Source organism: Lytechinus pictus, chromosome 10 (genome assembly GCF_037042905.1).
Source record: "Lytechinus pictus isolate F3 Inbred chromosome 10, Lp3.0, whole genome shotgun sequence".
NCBI lineage: Eukaryota > Metazoa > Echinodermata > Echinoidea > Temnopleuroida > Toxopneustidae > Lytechinus > Lytechinus pictus.
The window spans coordinates 16,679,135-16,698,840 of record NC_087254.1 but is presented as its reverse complement, the minus strand read 5'-3'; the positions used below and the strand labels follow the sequence as shown (position 1 = coordinate 16,698,840).

At 36.6% G+C, this 19,706-nt stretch overlaps 1 protein-coding gene across 1 annotated transcript; it reads right to left on the bottom strand.

Moving 5' to 3' along the window:
• Nucleotides 1-906: 906 nt before the first annotated feature.
• LOC129269176 (GTP-binding protein 1-like) lies at nucleotides 907-18,034 on the bottom strand. Its single transcript, XM_064105438.1, has 12 exons — nucleotides 17,532-18,034; nucleotides 16,823-17,051; nucleotides 15,911-16,019; nucleotides 14,012-14,195; nucleotides 13,244-13,452; nucleotides 9,679-9,818; nucleotides 8,917-9,155; nucleotides 8,018-8,162; nucleotides 6,208-6,390; nucleotides 5,478-5,616; nucleotides 4,432-4,573; nucleotides 907-3,549 (listed from the first exon to the last, which is right to left on the bottom strand). Exons 2-12 carry the CDS (start codon nucleotides 17,003-17,005, stop codon nucleotides 3,303-3,305), a joined length of 1,920 nt encoding a protein of 639 aa, XP_063961508.1. The 5' UTR covers nucleotides 17,006-17,051; nucleotides 17,532-18,034; the 3' UTR covers nucleotides 907-3,302.
• Between the last annotated feature and the right edge of the window lie 1,672 nt (nucleotides 18,035-19,706).

Genomic DNA, 19,706 nt, shown 5'->3' with positions numbered 1-19,706 from the left:
TTGATGAATGCAATTTCAGGTAATTTGTTTTTTTTTCCATCTGCAAGAGCAGTGCGCAATTTAGCTTGCATGCAGCTTAAGCGCCGCAATTGGGACTCCTTTTTCATTTTCAAAATGTTGGCAGGCCTGCTATCTGCATAGCAGTGCCTATTTTATTATGAAATACAGTATATTGGGGGGAAATACAGTTTTTATCACAGAATACAATTTTTCATTCCCAATGGTTGGCAAGTCTGAATGTACTGTATAGTTGAATCTGCCCAAGTCAAATCTCTTGGGACCACAGAAGTCTGTTTGACTAATATTAATGTTGACTTGAGCCCAGCGCACTGTGCGACGCGATTGCACCGAGATCCAATTGCAACAAATCGCAATGTGCACCAACCTGCAACGGACTGCAACCGAGATCCAATTTTTTGCAGAAGAATCAGACGAAATCTCAGACATTGGACATCAAATCTTGGTGCGATTTTAATAATATGGGCCAATCAGATCTGTCCTTTGATGCGCTGCTGCAGTGCAAAGTAAGCGTGGAAAGAGGTGCCATGGAGATGCAGAGCTGTTGTTATACGTGCGCTGGCGCCTGCAATGCAATTGCATGGAGATGCAATTGACAACTTGTTGTAATCAGATCTTAGTGCAATTGCATCGCCTAGTGCATGCTGGGCTTAAGATTAATGAACACGTTATACATATGGCCTGAAAAAAAAATGCTCAAGACGCTGACGATTGAGAGAGCCTGCTGTACTTTAATGAATTGGTGAAACTGCCCAAGTCAAGTTTTTCTGTCCCCCTCTATCCCTTTCCCCTTCTCTCTCTTGTCCCCTTCCTTTCAATAACTGTTTCTCTCTTTCTTCCCTCTCATTCAGGATTTCAGAAGTGAAATGAATTTGAGAAATACAAACATTTGTTCTAATAATACAATTAACATTTATTTTGGCATAAACTAATTGCTTCATATCTTCCCACACATTCTTTTCCCCTCTTTGTTTCTCTATCTGATATGAATTCAATTGATTGTTTCCAAATATTTCACTGATTTGGTAGACTGCAATATTCTTAAAAACTTGTATTTCTTCATTAAGGTTTGTTTTCATTCTATAATAATTTAGATTTCAGTGCGATTCATATTAATCTTATGGCAGCTGCGTAAGCCACTGCATGACATGTTTCTTGTTATTAATTTCATAGTAGCCAGTAAACATGTTTGCCCTTTCCCAAAGTAAGGCCTGCTTGTCAGAATATCAGTGAATGTTCTCATGTAAACAACCCTAATAAAAGGAAAATGAATTAAAAGATGAAAATACAGAATTATAGCAAAAATGTAAGTCTAAAGTGCATAATAAGCAACAAACCTATTCATGAATAATAAAATGAAAAAAAGGCTCAATTACAGAGATGTTGATTCATATGAATGTTGAACTCTTGTACTACATGTGGGTATATAATTGAATTTAACAGATGCGTATATTAAAAGTATCTGTTAAAAATACATTTTGTACCTCTAAACAGTAATTAAGTCTGAGAAAAAAATACATTTGACCATGTTATTCGTGTTAATTCCTGTCTTGATCTACAAGCCAACTTCATGGTATTTTGTACACAGCTGCAATATCTTGTTTTACTGAAAAATACCGCATTGCCAACACTTCTCACGGTTGCGCAGTTTCGCCTAGCCGCATTCATTCCCGATATTTACCCTCCGACTACCAAATATTTGAGCCCCATAGATTTGATTGAAAAAGAACAAGGCCCCACCTTGCAAAGAGTACCAATTGTTCCAATTAATTATAAAACCATGAGCTGCCTCACTTAAAAACTTCAGTCCCGAGCATTCTCTTTTTAACTTGATCCAGTTCAAAACACCAAATGCAATATTGTGGTAGTTTGAATGACAGGTATTATAAACACAGACACAATAAGCACTAAAATCGGGGGAAGCAAAATACCGATAATTTACTTACACCTGCTCAAATATGCAATCAAAATGACTGCATTTGTTGAATTTTTGCCAATAACATAATTAACACTTGTGCATAGGTCATTGTTTTGATCAACCAGCATGCTCCTTGGTTTATGAGAAAACTATGCAAGGCAAGGCCAAAATTCCTGTAGTCAGAGGGGTAAAAAAGGAAAAAAGAACTTGTATGATGATAGTCATGAGAATTGCAGAGTACATGTCCAGGCAAAAAAAGAGCTACACAAGAGCACTCCTATGTAGTTTTAAAAAAACAAAAAACTTCAAACTGGAAGAAACAATATTACAGAAGAAAAAAAAATGCATAAAAATGAAAATCTGTTATGAGAATATCTACAAATGTACTATCTACACTGCAATTTAAAAAGAGAACTTTGTCTCAACTTCTGCTCGATATCTTCACTTGATTTCATTGACTTACCCACCCCCCCCCCCCTATTCGAGTGCTTAATACATCCTAATTATTTTGTCTCCCTACATACCCATCCTGGTTAATGGTCCTCTTATTAGATCTCTATTTTGTTCCACTTGATGTTTAATTGTATGTATCATCAAGGATTATGACTTCACTCAACTAGACCAATCTTCATGCATAAAACTTCTTGGTATAATAAGCTCAAATTCCATATAACGGTGACAAGATGGCTCGAAGATAAATTTTTATACACTATCATGTAGATGGGAATATTACGGTACTCTCAAACTAATGTAATTTTATGTAGATCATCCAAGGATTTGACACGATCAATCAATCCATCTGGTCGTCGGCCCTCCATGCTTTACTTGTCTTCAAAGTATTCAATGATATTACATTTAACAGAGGTCCTTGCATATATAAAGTTGATATGATTGCGGCTGCCCAAGTCTGCAAAACCTTTACCAATGAGATTTTTATTACAGCACAGGGTTAATTACAATTGTCACATATACATGTACCTAAGCTGAAAAGAAGATTTTGCCATAATCAGCTCTCGGTGTTATATGAAAGTGTAAATTTCTGCCTTTTTAGGAGAGTTTCATCACAATTGCAACATCACATGACATTGAAAATAATAATAGTGATTCACAATTATATTTGAACTCAAAGTTTTCCAAAATTGTAGTTGTAAGCATAATCACTAATTGCCTGAAGTAACGCTATGCAGTGAAATTCTGAGTTTACAAGGATGCAGTCTGGAAAGGGTTGCCTTACACAATAACAATATATCAATGCATATGACGGTATGCAGAAAACTTAACAAGCACTGCCCTCAAAAGGTGGGCTGCTTCTTAAACGATAAACTAAATCCTTCCCATGCTGTATGTATGAAGACTGAAGGTAGCATTACGATGCCCCAACGAGGGTTGTTTTAGAAGACGGTGTGGCTCCGAGATCCCCAGCGCCCCTTCCTTTATGACGCCCCCTACGTCCAGTACCCCTTCCTGCACCGGCTGTAGCATGGTCTGAAGGCTTAAGCCCCGTGTGGTGATGCCCTCTTCCTTTGCCGATCTTGTGCTTCTGTTTGTTTTCAGTGGCAGGCGCATGGGGAAGTATCTTGGTGATCTTGCCAACTGCTTTCGTTCTGCCTTCCCTGTTGGGACAATGAGAAGAACGTTTGTACCTCAAAACCAATCCATATCAAATTATCAAATTCTTCAAAGGGAAACTCTTGTTGTGGAAAAAGGGAAGAACAAAACTTCCCTGTTGGGACAATGAGAAGAACATTTGTACCTAAAGTATTCCTCAAAACCAATCCATATCAAATTATTAAATTCTTCAAAGGGAAACTCATGCTGTGGGAAAAGGGAAAGAACAAAACTTGTGAGCTTTCAAGGACTGTTTTATTTATTAAGAATTAATAGGTAAACTAAGGGAACACTATGACCAAACCAGCTAATATGAATAAGGTTAACCCTTTGTGTGTGGTCCCATATATGTATTTCTGTATGTAGTGCATGTGACTCTCAACAGACCACAAGCTTAATTTCTAATCATTTGGTGATTCCCATAACTTCTTTCATTTTTATTTCTCGTCAACTTCTTTTCATTTATCGTCCTAACAGTCCTCGAGACTACCCATATGGTGAATTGTACGCATCTTATACCAAAATTTTTATATGGTGTTCAAACAACTGTTAAAACATTCCTATTTTGACAACTGCTTGACCGTAAAAAAAAACTTTCCAAAAATTTGTTGAAATTTCACATCTTTACATCCATAAATTGGCCATCTATTTTCCATAACTCCTTGAAAGTATCAAGAGAATGAATATTCCCTCCCCTCTTGACTCTGAAAGATCGTTTTCAGTTGATATCATGCTAGATCTACTACAAGAAAGTCTGTATGAGGAGCAACAAGATGCAGTCCTACATTGGGTAAATTACACAGAACCAATGTCTGTTGAAACTTGGTTCTGACTTCATGTTTAATTAATGATGGTATATGAAATCATATCAAAGTCGCTTTTCCTACCTGAAAACCATTCTGCAATCAGCCTTGAGATACTCTGGGTTCTTGATGAATCTGAAGCGTACTGTTGCCTTGTCTCCCGTCCGTAAGTGATCAACACTCATAGAGATAATAGAGGCAGTCTGGCGTGTACTCCCTACGTGAACTGATTGAATGAAAAGAGAAATGTTTTGGATAGAAAATATTCTAATATGAAATATTCTGGTGCATTCTCTAATCTTCATGACTGAATGAATTATCTATAAACTAGCTGCAACATATTTCATGGCAACCCCATTAACTGTACATCAGACCCCGTATTGCAGCACTTTCCTGAATGATTTGTCATCGCTGTGAGCTACATTTGAAAAGGTGCAATGCTCTCAAATTATCACCACTTGAGTACATGTAGTTCATGAAGTTAAGTAAAAATTTGGGAAAATGGGGGTCAAACATACAAAGAGGTTGATTATTTCATGGAACTGCCCTTTACATATTCCTCGTACCAACCCCCTTTTGATACAGAACACTTGTTTATGTAGACCACATATATGGGTTTTCTCTAGAAATAATATCCCCCCTCCCCCCCTTTGAAACACGTATAAATGGGACCTGCTCTTTAAAACCAACTCCGCATAACATCATCTTTCTTGTCTCTCTCAAGTGGTCTATATCAACAGGGGACAATTTCATGAAAGTTGTCAGCACAGACAAGTTGCCTTTCTCCGACAGTTACTATAGCAACAGTTAGAGGCCAGTGCCTCTCAGCCAATCAAAACCAAGGACTTCACTGAAATTGCCAGAGCTGACAATTTAGTCATTGCAGGGGCTTGTTGCAGAAAGAGTTGTGATCAAACGCAACTCAAAAAGTCATACGCAACTCAAAAAATCATGCGCAACTTGATTTTCAGCCAATGATGCACCCGTATTCGGAACTTGCGCTTGATATTTTGACTTGCGTTCAAACGCAACTCTTTTTGCAACAGGCCCCTGATATCTTTCATGAAACACCCCCCCCCCCCCCCTCGTGGTTACACTATTTTCATAAATGAAAATAACTGATATCTTACCCATGGCTTGATAACGAGTGCTTATCGTTGTTGGGTGATGGAGGACCAGGATTTCACCCTCAAACTCCCAGCATGCAACAGGATTGATTTCAGGCGAAACCATTACCATTCCTTTCCGAACTTGGGAGCGTTTGATTTGCTGTAAACAGAAGGAGAAACAGATGATTATTATCCACAGAAATCATCACTCCTCATTTCGAATGATTATACTATCAAATTGAAAAGAGCATGCAAAGTAAATTACCACCTAGGCACCTACAGTATATAAATCCAGTTACATCACTTCTGGCTTACACAAAAGACAAAGTGGGGGTTTAAGGTGAATACGCAAAACATGGAATATGAAATAGTTAAATCATCAGAAATTAACAAGAAGAAATCTCATCTTTGCATATAGCTGTTTCAACTTATGAAGTAGAAGAACTTGGTGTTATGCTGAATAAGTCTATAATCATGAAAATAGAAACATATGATACTGACAATACATGCTCAAAAAGGTTTGTATAAAAGGGCTTCAGTTTCCACAAGGTATATCCGTAAACAATGAAGCATTAAAATGAAATAATCAATAATGGAATCAAGGACAACATAAATGTTCACTTTGTGACTCTCATTACTCTTCTGGGAGTTGTGATGACCATTTTTTTTCTTGTCATTTTATTTTTCTTTATTGCCCCCCCCCCCCCCCCGGATAAATCTTGGTTCTACCCCTGTGTATTTATCAGCTCACCTTCTTCAGAGCAAAAGATGCCGTTTGTCCACCTCGAACCATCTTGACCGGCATACGTTTTCTGTGAATACTCTTGATGATGACCTGCTGGAAGTGACCATGAGAATCAGGACCAAGGGCCAGGACATCATTTATTCTGACCGTTCCCTTTAACGTCGTCCCTGACACTACTGTTCCAACTCCCTGTAGAAAGGAAGAGAAGTTGAAGACTTCATGATCTTATATGTGTAAATGCTAAATTGCGATCAAAGGTAATTTTGGCTCCTGAAATGAAAGAATTTGATACGTCGAGAGGGCCATGACATGGTGGCTCAGTAGCAGAGAGCCTGCCTCGTGATCAAACACGTTTTGTTTACTTTTTTGTGTACTTAATAGTACTCTCTCTTGTCATATTGATATTTTTATGGGACTCTCACTGCATATTCAAAGGAGCTTTCAACCAACAAGCTTTGTATTTACTTTAGGCTCCCTCATATCTACATCTCCCATTTTATTTCTTTGTCATTATTCTAGAACCAATTACAAGAATACTTTCTAGTACTTTTTTGTTATTTCATATTTACAATATTATTTTATGCTTATCTATGAAAATTTGTATCATGTATTATTGTTTGTATTGAGTTATTGATTTTTGAAATGTTGATATGAATAAACCTTGAACCTTGAACAAGAGGTCTCTGGTTCAACCTTGAGTTGACCAGATGGCATTTAGACTGGAACGGGGTAATACTTACAATATATTATTAGCGGGGCCTGCAAAAAGAGCAGTTTCAAAGCTCAACCCAGTATATTAAAGCAATTTCCAAATTCAAATTTATTCAATTCCAACAGAAAAATATGACACAAAATCATGACATAATTTTTTTTTTTAATTACTTCCTGATTGAGAGATATATATATATATATATATAGAAATTGAGATATAAATGTCACAAAACTTACATAACTTGGTTAACACTTCCTCATTCAAAAGAAATTGGATATAAAAATATAGGGGTTATGAATTTGTGTTAAAATAAGGGCAGTTCTAGAAAAATTTCTATTGGTCTGGGGTAATAAAACAGACAATTTATGTTTTTAATATTCTGAATGAATTAAGCAAGCTTTCAAGACTCCAGCAGATTCTCTTAATTCAGATGTTATTCATCCACTGTTCAGTGACAGTGTGGAGATGCATGAATAGCCATTATCCCTTTTCATGGCAGGATTATTAGATCCTTTTCATTCAAATTGTCAATGACCACAAAACCATTTCCTGGTCAATAATGTAAGCAACTAAGCATCATGAATTAATCTTTACATGAATGAGTAGTTTGGATATCCAATGCCACCTTTCTGCGTTTCAGTGGTTTTGAAGAAGGGGGCTTAACTCCAACCCTAGTGGAAGGGTGGGGGTTGGGGCTTTAAACTATGATTTACCAAAGCAGCACAGCCTACTTTGGATTACTAGTATGATAACTATCTCTGGGATGGAGGAGTAGAATGGATAAGACATGATATGATTTGATCACCCTATGATTAGCACTGGTGTAGATTTATGCAGCAAACCTATTTTACTCAAAGGAGAGGGGGGGTGATGAACTGTGTCCCCCCTTGAATAACACATATCAGGCAAAAAAAAAATCATGGGCTACGTTTCACAACCTACTTCCTAAATATGCAACATTGGATAAGCTTTCAGAGATTTTCCAGGGCCCTTTTTTATTTTATTTTTTCACTTGCCAGGGCTCTTTGGAGCATCTCGGCGGCAAAATCACTTGAGAGCCCCCCCCCCCCTATGTATTTTTTCCCCCTGACTCCCCTGACTTACCGGTACAGAGTATGTCTCATCAATTTGGAACTCTGCTGGTTCATTCTCATCAAACATTGTCCTAGTGGTCAGCAGGTTGAGGAACATCTTGAGTAGGCCTAGGTTCTCACCGGTCACATTGGACACCTGGAAGATTGGGCACACTCTGAAAGAGAAGAGAACATTCTACAGACTTAGGGGGTGTTGCAAGAAAAAAAAAGAAAATGCAATCAATTGCAAATTTCTGTTGTAATTTTCTAACTGATAGATCAATTGTAACAAAAGCACATTAATTTATACTCCTGTAAAAAGCAAAGGAGCAATCAAGTGCAAATTTCCAATTAATTGCAAGACAAGTGATTGATTTTAGGACAAAAAAATAAAATTTCAATTGATTACAAGTTACTTGCAATGCTCCTATATAAAAATAATCACATGAAAAGTTAAAGAATTTACTATCAAGCACAAGGTTATGTTCTATTTTGTTTATCTCTTTCTTTATCAACTTTGATCCCTTGAGTCACGATAAACACCATTCAGTGTGCTAAAATATGAAAATGTATCGCACTGTGTATAAAAGTGCAATCAAATAGACACACTCAAACACATATTACCCACATGCGTACACTTAAAGCAGGCAGGGGACCACACCTTGAGATTAATATCTTAATGAGTCATTTTCCTACAAGTGCCCAAACATGCTTAGCTGATTATCAATATATCTTATTCAATATCCTAAAAAGAGGAAAGTAAAGAACAACCCTTTCTTAAAGATATGTATTGATCATCTATTAATTTATTGAGTCCGTTTTGAGCTACCAAATATACTTTGTAAAAAAAAAACGGATTCCAGTGGGCAAAGGATGAGGTAAATACATGGTGGATTCCTCAGTTGTACCATTACACTCAAGATTAAGTACCTCTCCGAGCTGAAGTTTGTAGCCATCATGACGACATCCTCCTTGCTGTTTACAAGGACGGGTATCTTCCTGCAGCCAGGAGACTTCAGTATCCTCTGCAGGAGTTTCAGGGTATCCTGCAGGACATTGGGAGGGCACATGTCGATCTTGGTGACCACCACAAAGACAGGGACGCTCAGGGCCAGGGCAAGACCCAGGTGCTCCTTGGTCATACCGATCACTCCAGCATTGCTGCCAACCTGTAAATCAGAGTATATACAGTAGATCAATCACTTTGAAACTTTGGGAGCATTTATTTCACTGAAAGACATATCCGATAGTTCAGTTAGACACCTGGGTCCCCACTTCATAAAAAGTTGCTATAATAGCAACTCTTACTGGACTATCACCTTTCTTTGGAAGAGCCAATCAAAACACAGAAGTTCCACTGTTGCCATGGTAGTTGACATTCCAGCAAGACTTGCTACCATAGTAACTTATATGAAATGGGGCCAGACTCCTCAGCCAATCAAAATCAAGGAGTGATCGGGCATGTAAGGAGACAATACCTTGATGAAAGACTAGGCAGAGTCTATATTCATTGCAAGCCAGGCACTAACCTACTAGTAAATCCATGGCAGGGATGATGGACGATTTAAACTATCTTTAAACTTTAAACTATCTAGTTTTTGTTCATTGGGCCCTCATCAACCTATCCCTAGTGCATTTGACTCAAGTTTCTAGAGATTTAAGAATAGTCAGGAATGACATTGTATTCCTTACCATGAGCATGCCAAAGTCTGGTGCATGACCTGTCATGCCAAAGACAGTCGTTTTCAGGTATTTTTCATGGCCAGCCAAGTCAATGAAGGTGATCACTTTGGATGAATTCTCACAGATCCTTACCCAGTCAAGACTCCCACCTGGTATAGCAAAAAAGAAAAAAAAAACATTTTGTTGTAATCCAACATAATCATTCCCTATATTTAGAACACTTCCGTATGTTACATACTTTAAGGAAATGTTGTTATAATGTGATATCTTATATTATTCTGGGGGAGTGAGATTCAAGTGTGACTAAAATCTGCACTTAAATTCCTGCTTAGAAATTATTACATCATCACATTGGTCAGATCATGCATTAAATATAATTTGCATATTGACACTTGAGGCATAGCTTTTAGTTCGACTTCACTTTTTATTGTGCACTGTCCAGTCAGGCCACATGTCCCTAAGCTAATGAGCAAATAGGACAGATTCATCCAAATCCTCTCATGGCTGAATCCTCCTCCCTGCAAAATCTTGTGATTTTTTTTCCTACTTCATCCTAAACTCAAATTAGATATCTTTGCACAATTAGACAGAGTACATGTTTCTTTTTCATATTGGTAATTTATTTTACAGTATAAAATATTTTGATCAATAAGTGAATTTCAGGCCTGAAAATGTGCATCAAAACTAAATTTTCTTCCTCTGTTTTCTTTTGCAAATTGTGCAAAACTTTTCATTTTGAGCCTCGGAGATATCTATATCACCATAAAGCTGAATTGCTGTACTTTCTCATAATGTCACTCTTTATATGCGGCACCTTTTAATCGAGTCAAGATCACTTATCCAACCAAGGTAAAGACGAGATTTCTAAAATTTTGGAGTAGCATGAAATCTAGAGTTCTGATTGGCTGGATAAGGCTCCAAATCAACAAGCGCTGGTAATTTGAGGAGATTACCACATGGGGAGTGTGACCTTGCCGTGAAACCAGCACTGGAGCCGTTGGAATTTGGGTGAGAGTGTGGTCTCTTTGACCAATCATAGTGCAGTATTCTTGTTTTCAAGCTGCTTAATGTACTTGGCCAATGAAAAGTGTGATCTTGACAAGATTAAACGAATTCTTGTTTTGAAACCTATACCATTTTAAAGCATAGATATTCAACTTTATCATGATCAAAAAATTATTTGGGCTCAAACAAAAATAAAGTGTTAAAATTACAACTTTTGTCACATGAAAATAATTATTATTTAGCATATATATTTAAGATCAAAAGTTTCACCTATATAACAAAATCTTTAAAGGGGAATGAAACCTTTGGAACAAGATAGGTTGTGTGAAAACAGAATAATCAAAGAAACAAATCAACGAAAGTTTGAGAAAAATCAGACAAATAATGAGAAAGTTATGAGCATTTGAATATCGCGATCACTAATGCTATGGAGATCCTCCTGTTGGCAATGCGACAAGGATGTGTGATGTCACATGTGAACAACTTTCCCTTTGATGGACTATAAAATACCCCCAAAATGTCTCTTTTTGCTTTTACTAATGGTGATACAAACTCTTTATCCATGATGTATTCTTTAAAAATCTGTATTACATGCCCTCCTATAGAAAGAACACATGATCTACTGATAGATGTGATAAAAGAGGCAGTTTAAGGGAAATATATACTAAGTTGATGGGGAGAGTTGTTCACAAGTGACATCACACATCTTTGTTGCATTGCCAATGTGAGGATCTCCATAGCATTAGTGATCGCAATATTCAAATGCTCATAACTTTCTCATTATTTGTCCAATTTTTCTCAAACTTTCGTTGATCTGTTTCTTTGATTATTCTGTTTTCACACAACCTATCTTGTTCCAAAGGTTTCATTCTCCTTCAAATTCAAACACATGACCTGAAAGAATGATTCTTCCTCTTTACAATGATACCAAAATCATGAAACTTGATGTGTATTTAGAGCAGCAATGACCGAATTAAAAAAAATGTTTTGGTCCGCATCAAGCTCATTAAATATGCAAAACTTCTTGAGTCATGAATATCACTTGGATGAAAGAAGCCACTTTTTTGGGACCTGACTGCTGTCATTACCTGTCAAACTAATTCTAACCACTGTCATCTCTCTATAGACTTTCAAATCGGATCAATATCGCCATAGGTTCACACTATCACAGAATGGCCTTTCTAAATTATTTATTTTATGACCTTGGATTCTTGTTAAATATGAGCAGATAGCCCATATCTCACCTATATCTTTCTATATCATATGTACACTTGTACAGGCCTAAGTTACTTTAGGGTATCCAACTCATAAACATTTTACACAAAGTGTCATAAGAGGCAAACAAGTGGAATGCCTCTGGCCGTCTCACCTGCATCACGCGATTCAATATAGCAGCAGTGCTGATTTTGAAAACTACTATAACTCGCACAAGATGTTCAGTGATACTTGGTTACTCTTATTTCCACGTTTTATGAACTAGACCAATACACTTATAGAGATATGATGGCAATTCAACAAATACCCCCAACGTGGCCAAAGTTCTTTGACCTTACATGACCTTTGACCTTGATCATGTGACCTGAAACTCGCACAGGATGTTCAGTGATACTTGATTACTATTATGTCCAAGTTTTATGAACTAGACCAACACACTTTCAAATTTATGGCTGTAATTCAACAAATACCCCAATTTGGCCAAAGTTCATTGACCCTAAATGACCTTTGACCTTGATCATGTGACCTGAAACTTGCACAGGATGTTCAGTAATACTTGATTACTATTATGTCCAAGTTTCATGAATCAGATCCATAAACTTTCAAAGTTATGATGGTAATTCAACAGATACCCCCAATTCGGCCAAAGTTCATTGACCCTAAATGACCTTTGACCTTGGTCATGTGATGTGAAACTCATGCAGGATGTTCAGTGATACTTGATTAACCTTATGTATAAGTTTCATGAACTAGGTCCATATATTTTCTAAGTTATGATGACATTTCAAAAACTTAACCTTAGGTTAAGATTTTGATGTTGATTCCCCCAACATGGTCTAAGTTCATTGACCCTAAATGACCTTTGACCTTGGTCATGTGATGTGAAACTCATGCAGGATGTTCAGTGATACTTGATTAACCTTATGTATAAGTTTCATGAACTAGGTCCATATATTTTCTAAGTTATGATGACATTTCAAAAACTTAACCTTAGGTTAAGATTTTGATGTTGATTCCCCCAACATGGTCTAAGTTCATTGACCCTAAATGACCTTTGACCTTGGTCATATGACATGAAACTCAGACAGTATGTTCAGTAATACTTGATTAACCTTATGGCCAAGTTTCATGAACTAGGTCCATATACTTTCTAAGTTATGCTGTCATTTCAAAAACTTAACCTCAGGTTAAGATTTGGTGTTGACGCCGCCGTCGGAAAAGCGGCGCCTATAGTCTCACTCTGATATGCAGGTGAGACAAAAAATGAAAGAAGAAATTATATAATTGATGTTCCTTGCATAACTTACAAACGGCTTTATAAAACACATTACACCTCCCTTATATATAAGCTTACCATGGGAATCTGGCTTGTTGACTACTTCTCCTTTGCTGTCGAATCCCAATATGTCATTTCCTACGCTGCTTGTCCTTCCCGATTCCATCTCATGTTTATGCCTGAAGAGTTTCTGTCTTGCAAATCCCCTACCGTTGTCCAGTTCACCGTGGGTTAATACACCAAGCAGAGTACTCTTCCCCGCATCCACATTGCCCACTACTGCAACCCTGTCATGAATGAAATTAAAGGGTAAAGTACCTGTGGTATATGATTTTAGTAGAGAAATACTGCTGGAACCTGTGTCCACTGCACAACAATCCGCTGGCACCTGAAATGTTTTGACAATTGGCAGATCCCAAGGGACCACAAATTCAAATACTTAGACATATTAACTCTACTGGTAGCTTATAACAATTATCAAGTAAACATCAAACAGGTGTACATGTAGGTCAGATTTCCCCAATACAAAATTTCTTAAAGTTACCCGTCCAACTTAATCAAATATTATCCTCTTTCTTTTTATACTTCTTTCATGCGAAAGACATTCTGCATCCAACCTTCTCACTAATCTTTTATCTCCTATAAGTCCTTTCACCACGCATAATGTCACTTTTCTGTTAAGACTATTAGAAATCCAGATAAGAATCCAAAAGAGAAGTATGTAGGTGTCAATAAAGTGAACTGAATCAAAATTGAATCACATTATTCAGTACACCTGGGTGAAAAGTAGGAAAAGTGTTTGAACCCTGGACTTTATGGTTCAGATTTAGGCTAGACAGCACGTACCTGACTTCATAGAAGTCTTCATCATCTGCTCTTCTTCTCACCAGGTAATCAGCCACTGTTCCGTTCTCAACGTCCCTTTCTCGCAACAGCACCACATCAGCCTCTATACTTTGTGCCATCCGTTCCAGGGTTGCTGCCGATGCGGCCACCTCATCAGGACTCAATCCACTCTTGGTCCCATCACCTTACAGATAACAGAGCAGAGGGGGAAAAAATAGCATGTCAAAATAAAGAAAGGATATACGTACTGCAACCTTTAGTCTCATTTGAAAATTGTATGGCCCCTCCGTGTATTCTAGCATTTCTTAAAACCGTCATGTATATGTTCATAGAGGTTTCATTCAAAATGTGACCCATGGAATAATATGCTTACAAATACCAAATGTGATCCGCATTTTTGGTCAAAAGAGATGAGCTCTCAACCTGTACACTGTACAGTCTTTTGTAAAAATCTGCTACACAAAAGATTTTATGTGGAGCAAATTGCAATGCAATACAAGGAAAAATATTCCATGCACTTCTCTGGTTTAGATGGGAAGTTCATCCTGACTTTATAATGTTGGTTTCAATAAATGCAGAAAAACAAAAGTTCATGATCATTAACTTTATCTTACCAATGTCATGCATTACTTCACATGGTGTATTAAATAGAAATATATGAATATTACATGAAGTATTAAAAGCATCAAAGTTTCTTGGCAAATTTAGTTTCATAATCAGGGCTCGACATTAGCAGTAAAACTTCTGTAAAAGCCCACATTTGGTGGCCCAGTTTGACTACCAAAGTTTTGATAAATTGTAATGTTTTCTATTTGATTTAGGGCCACCATATTTGCTTTGCGGGCCACCAAAAATATGAAATTGATGGATATTGTGGACTGATCAGGCCACCATGAAAAAAAGTTAGTGTCGAGCCTTGTCATAATTATTAGTCATTTAAGTTTTTCATTATCTATGTATATCACACTCGAGAGATCAGGATGAAAACTGGCAACAAGCATTTTTTTTGACAAGTGACAATGGCATTAAGTCTAACATCTGAAAGATCTCTTTTGGCTGCTGTAATATTGTGCAATATCAAGCTTACAAACAATCAAGTTTCTTTGTCCTTGACTCACAAGTCACGTGACTAATAATCTTTCACAGTATGATTTAAACAGGAAGCTGTCAGCTGAGTGGGCTGGTGCAAGATTGTGCAATACCACTCTTACCAATAACAACAAACTTTGCTATACAGCGCCTAGTGACAACTCAGTACCATAATAATAAAAGTGGATAAAAATTATTTATCTGAACTATAATGTAATCGAGATGATTCAATTCATGTACCGTCCTAGCTTGCTTTAATAACTTTGCATGTTTGATTTTTTTTTAAACATGACTTTATATGAGAAATGAACTCGACTCTTTTTTTATTTTCATACATTGTACAAGAATACTGTAGATGAACATCATAAGATAAATCTCCCTAATTTGAAAATTTGAAGAAAAAATACCTTTTGAAAGCCATTAAAGACTGTCTTAAGAAAGCTTTGGTTAAGGGTCAGATGACTGAACATTACAATATTACAAAAGCATAATAATGCATTTTAACCAAAGATTATAGATGTTGTATTTTTTTGGCCGTTTGGTAATTTTTTTCAATGTTATTTAAAATAGGCATTTCACTTTCAGCACTTACTTTGATATTAGAAAGCTACTGACAAGATCATTCATATCCTGAAATTTTTAGCCTATTCCATGCTTGAGAGTGTGTTATAAACAAGACAAAGAATACATTTTGATCAGACACGTTATCAAATTAATTTTTTGATGTAAACTCAGTACCGTAGATTTATCCTAAAACAATATTTGAGTTTAGCATTGATTCATCTGAAATAAAAGATTTGGTTGTTTTACCTCCTTGCCCAACAGTATAGATTGTTTCTCCTTGACCTTCCTCCAGTCTTTCTTCCAGCTGCTTCAGAATAGCTTCATAGACAGTATCAGATGGACACACCAGCTTGTCCTAGCATGATTAAGACATTTAAAACAAATTAAGTTGCGTTTCATTTTTTTTTCAGATTTTCTCAAATACCAAAAAAAAAGTTTACATTGTTTCTTTCTTATATGCAGATCAATCAAATCTGGATATCTCACAGTACAATAAATTACATGTAGGCCTTAATGTTCATTAATTTCCATGTTCACAAAAAATAACAAAAGGAAATGATTGTCTTGTCTTTCTGTTAATGCCCACAATCATTATATTGATTATTATGGTATATGAACGTCAAGATCGACTTGACCTGAATTTTGCCGGGACAGGCAGGTGGAATACACTGGGTGAACACCATACTCTTTGACGAATAGTGTATTGGTTATAACGTGCATTTTCCAACTGCATTAATTGTGATATACAGCTGTAAAAGCATATTTTCCTTTTAAGTTTTCAATTAAAGCACATGTAACTTGGATTTTGTTCTATTGAAATATACAGGCCATATAGTAGTTGAAATTAAAAGAAGACCGTGCATGGATGTTTAAATTTCATTGAGATACAAAACTATTGTTAGAGCGATTCTTTAATTTACAAGTTAAAAGTAGATCATTACAAATATGCCTAAAAACAACATGGTCGCTGAGCAATTAATATGCATATATGCATACCTTTTACAGCAAAATTCATTGTGCACCTACTTGTACAGTAACACAGGAATCTGAAGAAACTACATACATGTATGTAGTCAAGTCTTACAATATTTTTTTACAATTAATATGGTCTAAATGAAAAAAAATGGAATATTTTGCATTTCCAATTCCAGAAATCACCTTAGCATTAAGTTCTCCCATCAGCGGATCGTCTCCATTGGTCGTATCTTCGGGTGAAAAGAGGTTGCATTCTCCCATACCAGGCCCAGGGAAGACGGAGCTTGGAGTAGTAGGTGTCGTCGGAGATTTCAGGTTGTCCTGACTTGGGGAATCCGGTAGGAAGTTTGTCACAATGGCTGCCATTTTACCAACAATTATTGTTCTTTCTCTTTGAAAATGATGCTAATTCCTGGTTTAAGAGTAGATTTCAGTTAGGAACACACAAGAAATTCAGGTAATTCTGCACTTATAATTTCTAGCAGCTAAATACATGTAGATACATGTAACTTTACTTTAGTTAGATCCAGAAACACAAATTATGGATTGTTATTGTAAAGTTTTTCTCTCAGTTCACGAACAAAATAAGTCATCAATTATCACAAGTCTCCAATCAACTATCATTCAAGGAAGGATCGTTCGTTGCGTAATGTTAGGCCGAAACTAAAAATGTTTTTAGGCCTGCATACCTAACATTCTATTGCACAGAATACAGATGAATCAACAAAATCACATCCACAATCAGTTTGTAAAAAAGAATCGGGTAAAAATTCATGAATAAAAATTAGCAGATCGTTTTTAAAAACTAGAAATTATAGAATAGACAATTTGAGTGGAGGCCGGAGCTGAGGGCAAGTAAATTGACAAATATTTTTTCAAGTGAGAATTCTACCTCAGGAGTACAGAGTCAAGGTAGAGGCCCTGGGTGGGGATTGGCTGAATAAAATTAAAAGTCGAAAGAATCGAGACCAACGCAACGGCAACGCGACGCAGACTGTTCAGTGCAGTGTTATGTAAGCCGACTCCACCGGGTAAGATTTCACATTCACCAACACACACTTCGGTCTTCACAACAGAAGAAACTCTCGTTTGTTATGCACATAAACCACGTAATGTCACTTTACATGCGACTTGCGGTCCGAGACAAGTTCTTGATAATCTCGCTCTTGGTAAACGCATTTTCTTTCCTCGAACCATCGATGGGAGTGTTCTTATGCTCGACCAGCAGATGATGAAACTCATCGAAATTTCAGACATATACGCTGGATAACAGGAAATCCTTTGAACATCGTTGAAAATAGGCGTATTTTGGAGATTCGGGGCAGCTGTACCCTGTCTTTCGAGCTGGCTAAACTACTAGCCTCGATCGTCGATAGAGAGATCTTGCGCATGTGTACAGGCTATTCTAATTCATAGAATAGGAGGCAGAACAAATATAATGTATTCAATATGAAGTAAATATTTTAACAAATCAATTTAAGTAGAGAAATTAATATCGAATTAATTCAATTTTATAATTCAACGATAATACAATAGAGTTATTTTTTATATTTATGTCTTTTGAGATGATAATTATAAATATATGTTCACTGTGACCCATGTTACACCCATTTTAGAATGAACTAACCCAAGACGATTAATTGGCACCCAGATGGAAGAGGGCGCTAGAATAAAGCCGAATTGTTGAAAAGTCAGGGTATTGCACAACACATCATCACCCAAGTACTTTATGAGTATACCTGCTATACCTATATGCTTTGTTATGTTTTCGTTGTTGTTTTCTAAGGATTGTTCTTTCAAACAAAGCGAAAGCGACCAGGAAAAATGATGTCGCAATTACAAAGTTTTCTACCAAATCGTAAAGCTTTGAAAATACAAATGCAAGGCTTACAGAAAGTATCTCCATGAAATTTAGCGTTAGGAGCCACAAAGTTTGAGGGGGCTGGAACAAAATTTCTATAAAGCTTAACCTTTACAATGCAAAAATATAATTTTGTGATTCATTTTTACCTATTATTTATAGAATGACCTTTCCCTTCCCTTTTCTATCTTTCCTCCTTTGTTTTAAATTTTGGATGTGGAATTTATTGGGGGGATGGGCCAGTCAAATATATTGCTGTACACATGCGTGACCCAAAAAGGGGGTTTAAAAAGACGTATTTTTCACTTTTGGTCGCGGGCCGCGCATGCACTCGTTGAGGGTATCAAAAACACCGATTTAAAAAAAAAGGTGGTTAAAGACAATGGTCAATCAAGGGGTCAAACGTATTTAGGGTATATGTTTTTTTTCCAAAGCTTTTTTTTAGACAAGCCAAACCTGTTTAGGGTATGTTTCACCCCCAAGCTTGTTCACCGGGGCTTTTTAGATTATTACCTGATGAATTACGGATGACACTTATTTACAGTGTTAACATAATGGTAGTTTGGGTGACATTCGTAATTCCAAAGGTTCGTTATTCCGCGGAAGGTCTGAATATTCCGAAGGTTCGTTAATTCTAAAACAAAATAACGTTTGTAACTCCGAAGGTTCGTTAGTCTGGTTCGTTAGTCAGCGAAAATTAAATAAGGTTCGTTAATCCGAAGGTTCGTTTTAAAAAAATGAAATAAGGTTCGTTAGTCTGAAAACGAAATAAGGTTCGTTACTCTGAAGGTTCGTTAGTGTGAAAACGAAATAAGGTTTGTTAATCCGAAGGTTCGTTCGTCCGAAAATTAAATAAGGTTCGTTTTTTCCGAAATTAGGTCATTTTTGTAACAAAAACGGTGTTGTAATTAAAAAAATAACAGGATATTATGCAATTATAGTTTCAACGGAGGATGCATGTATATGGTCCAAGCATGTATTGCATCAGTTCTTGGATCAAACATCTTAATTTTCATTTTCTCTGAGCAATTGCTCGATTGCCTGATCGAGCTACACGTATAATGGGTTAAGAATGTTGGGGAATGTGTTGGTCACATGTGATCTCAAGATAAGGGGATTTTTTTAGGGAGGGGTGTCATTTTTAACAGCTTCTGCTGGTTATGATTTAAAAAAAATCCCCGTAGGTAAAAAATGTCCTTTCAAAGG

Coding starts and splice junctions, on each gene's coding strand:
- LOC129269176 (XM_064105438.1), bottom strand. CDS start 17,005: ATGGCAGCCATTGTGACAAACTTCCTACCGGATTCCCCAAGTCAGGAC. Junction 14,196..15,910: donor CTATACTGTTGGGCAAGGAG/GTAAAACAACCA, acceptor GTTATCTGTAAG/GTGATGGGACCAAGAGTGGA. Junction 9,156..9,678: donor CAGACTTTGGCATGCTCATG/GTAAGGAATACA, acceptor TCTGATTTACAG/GTTGGCAGCAATGCTGGAGT.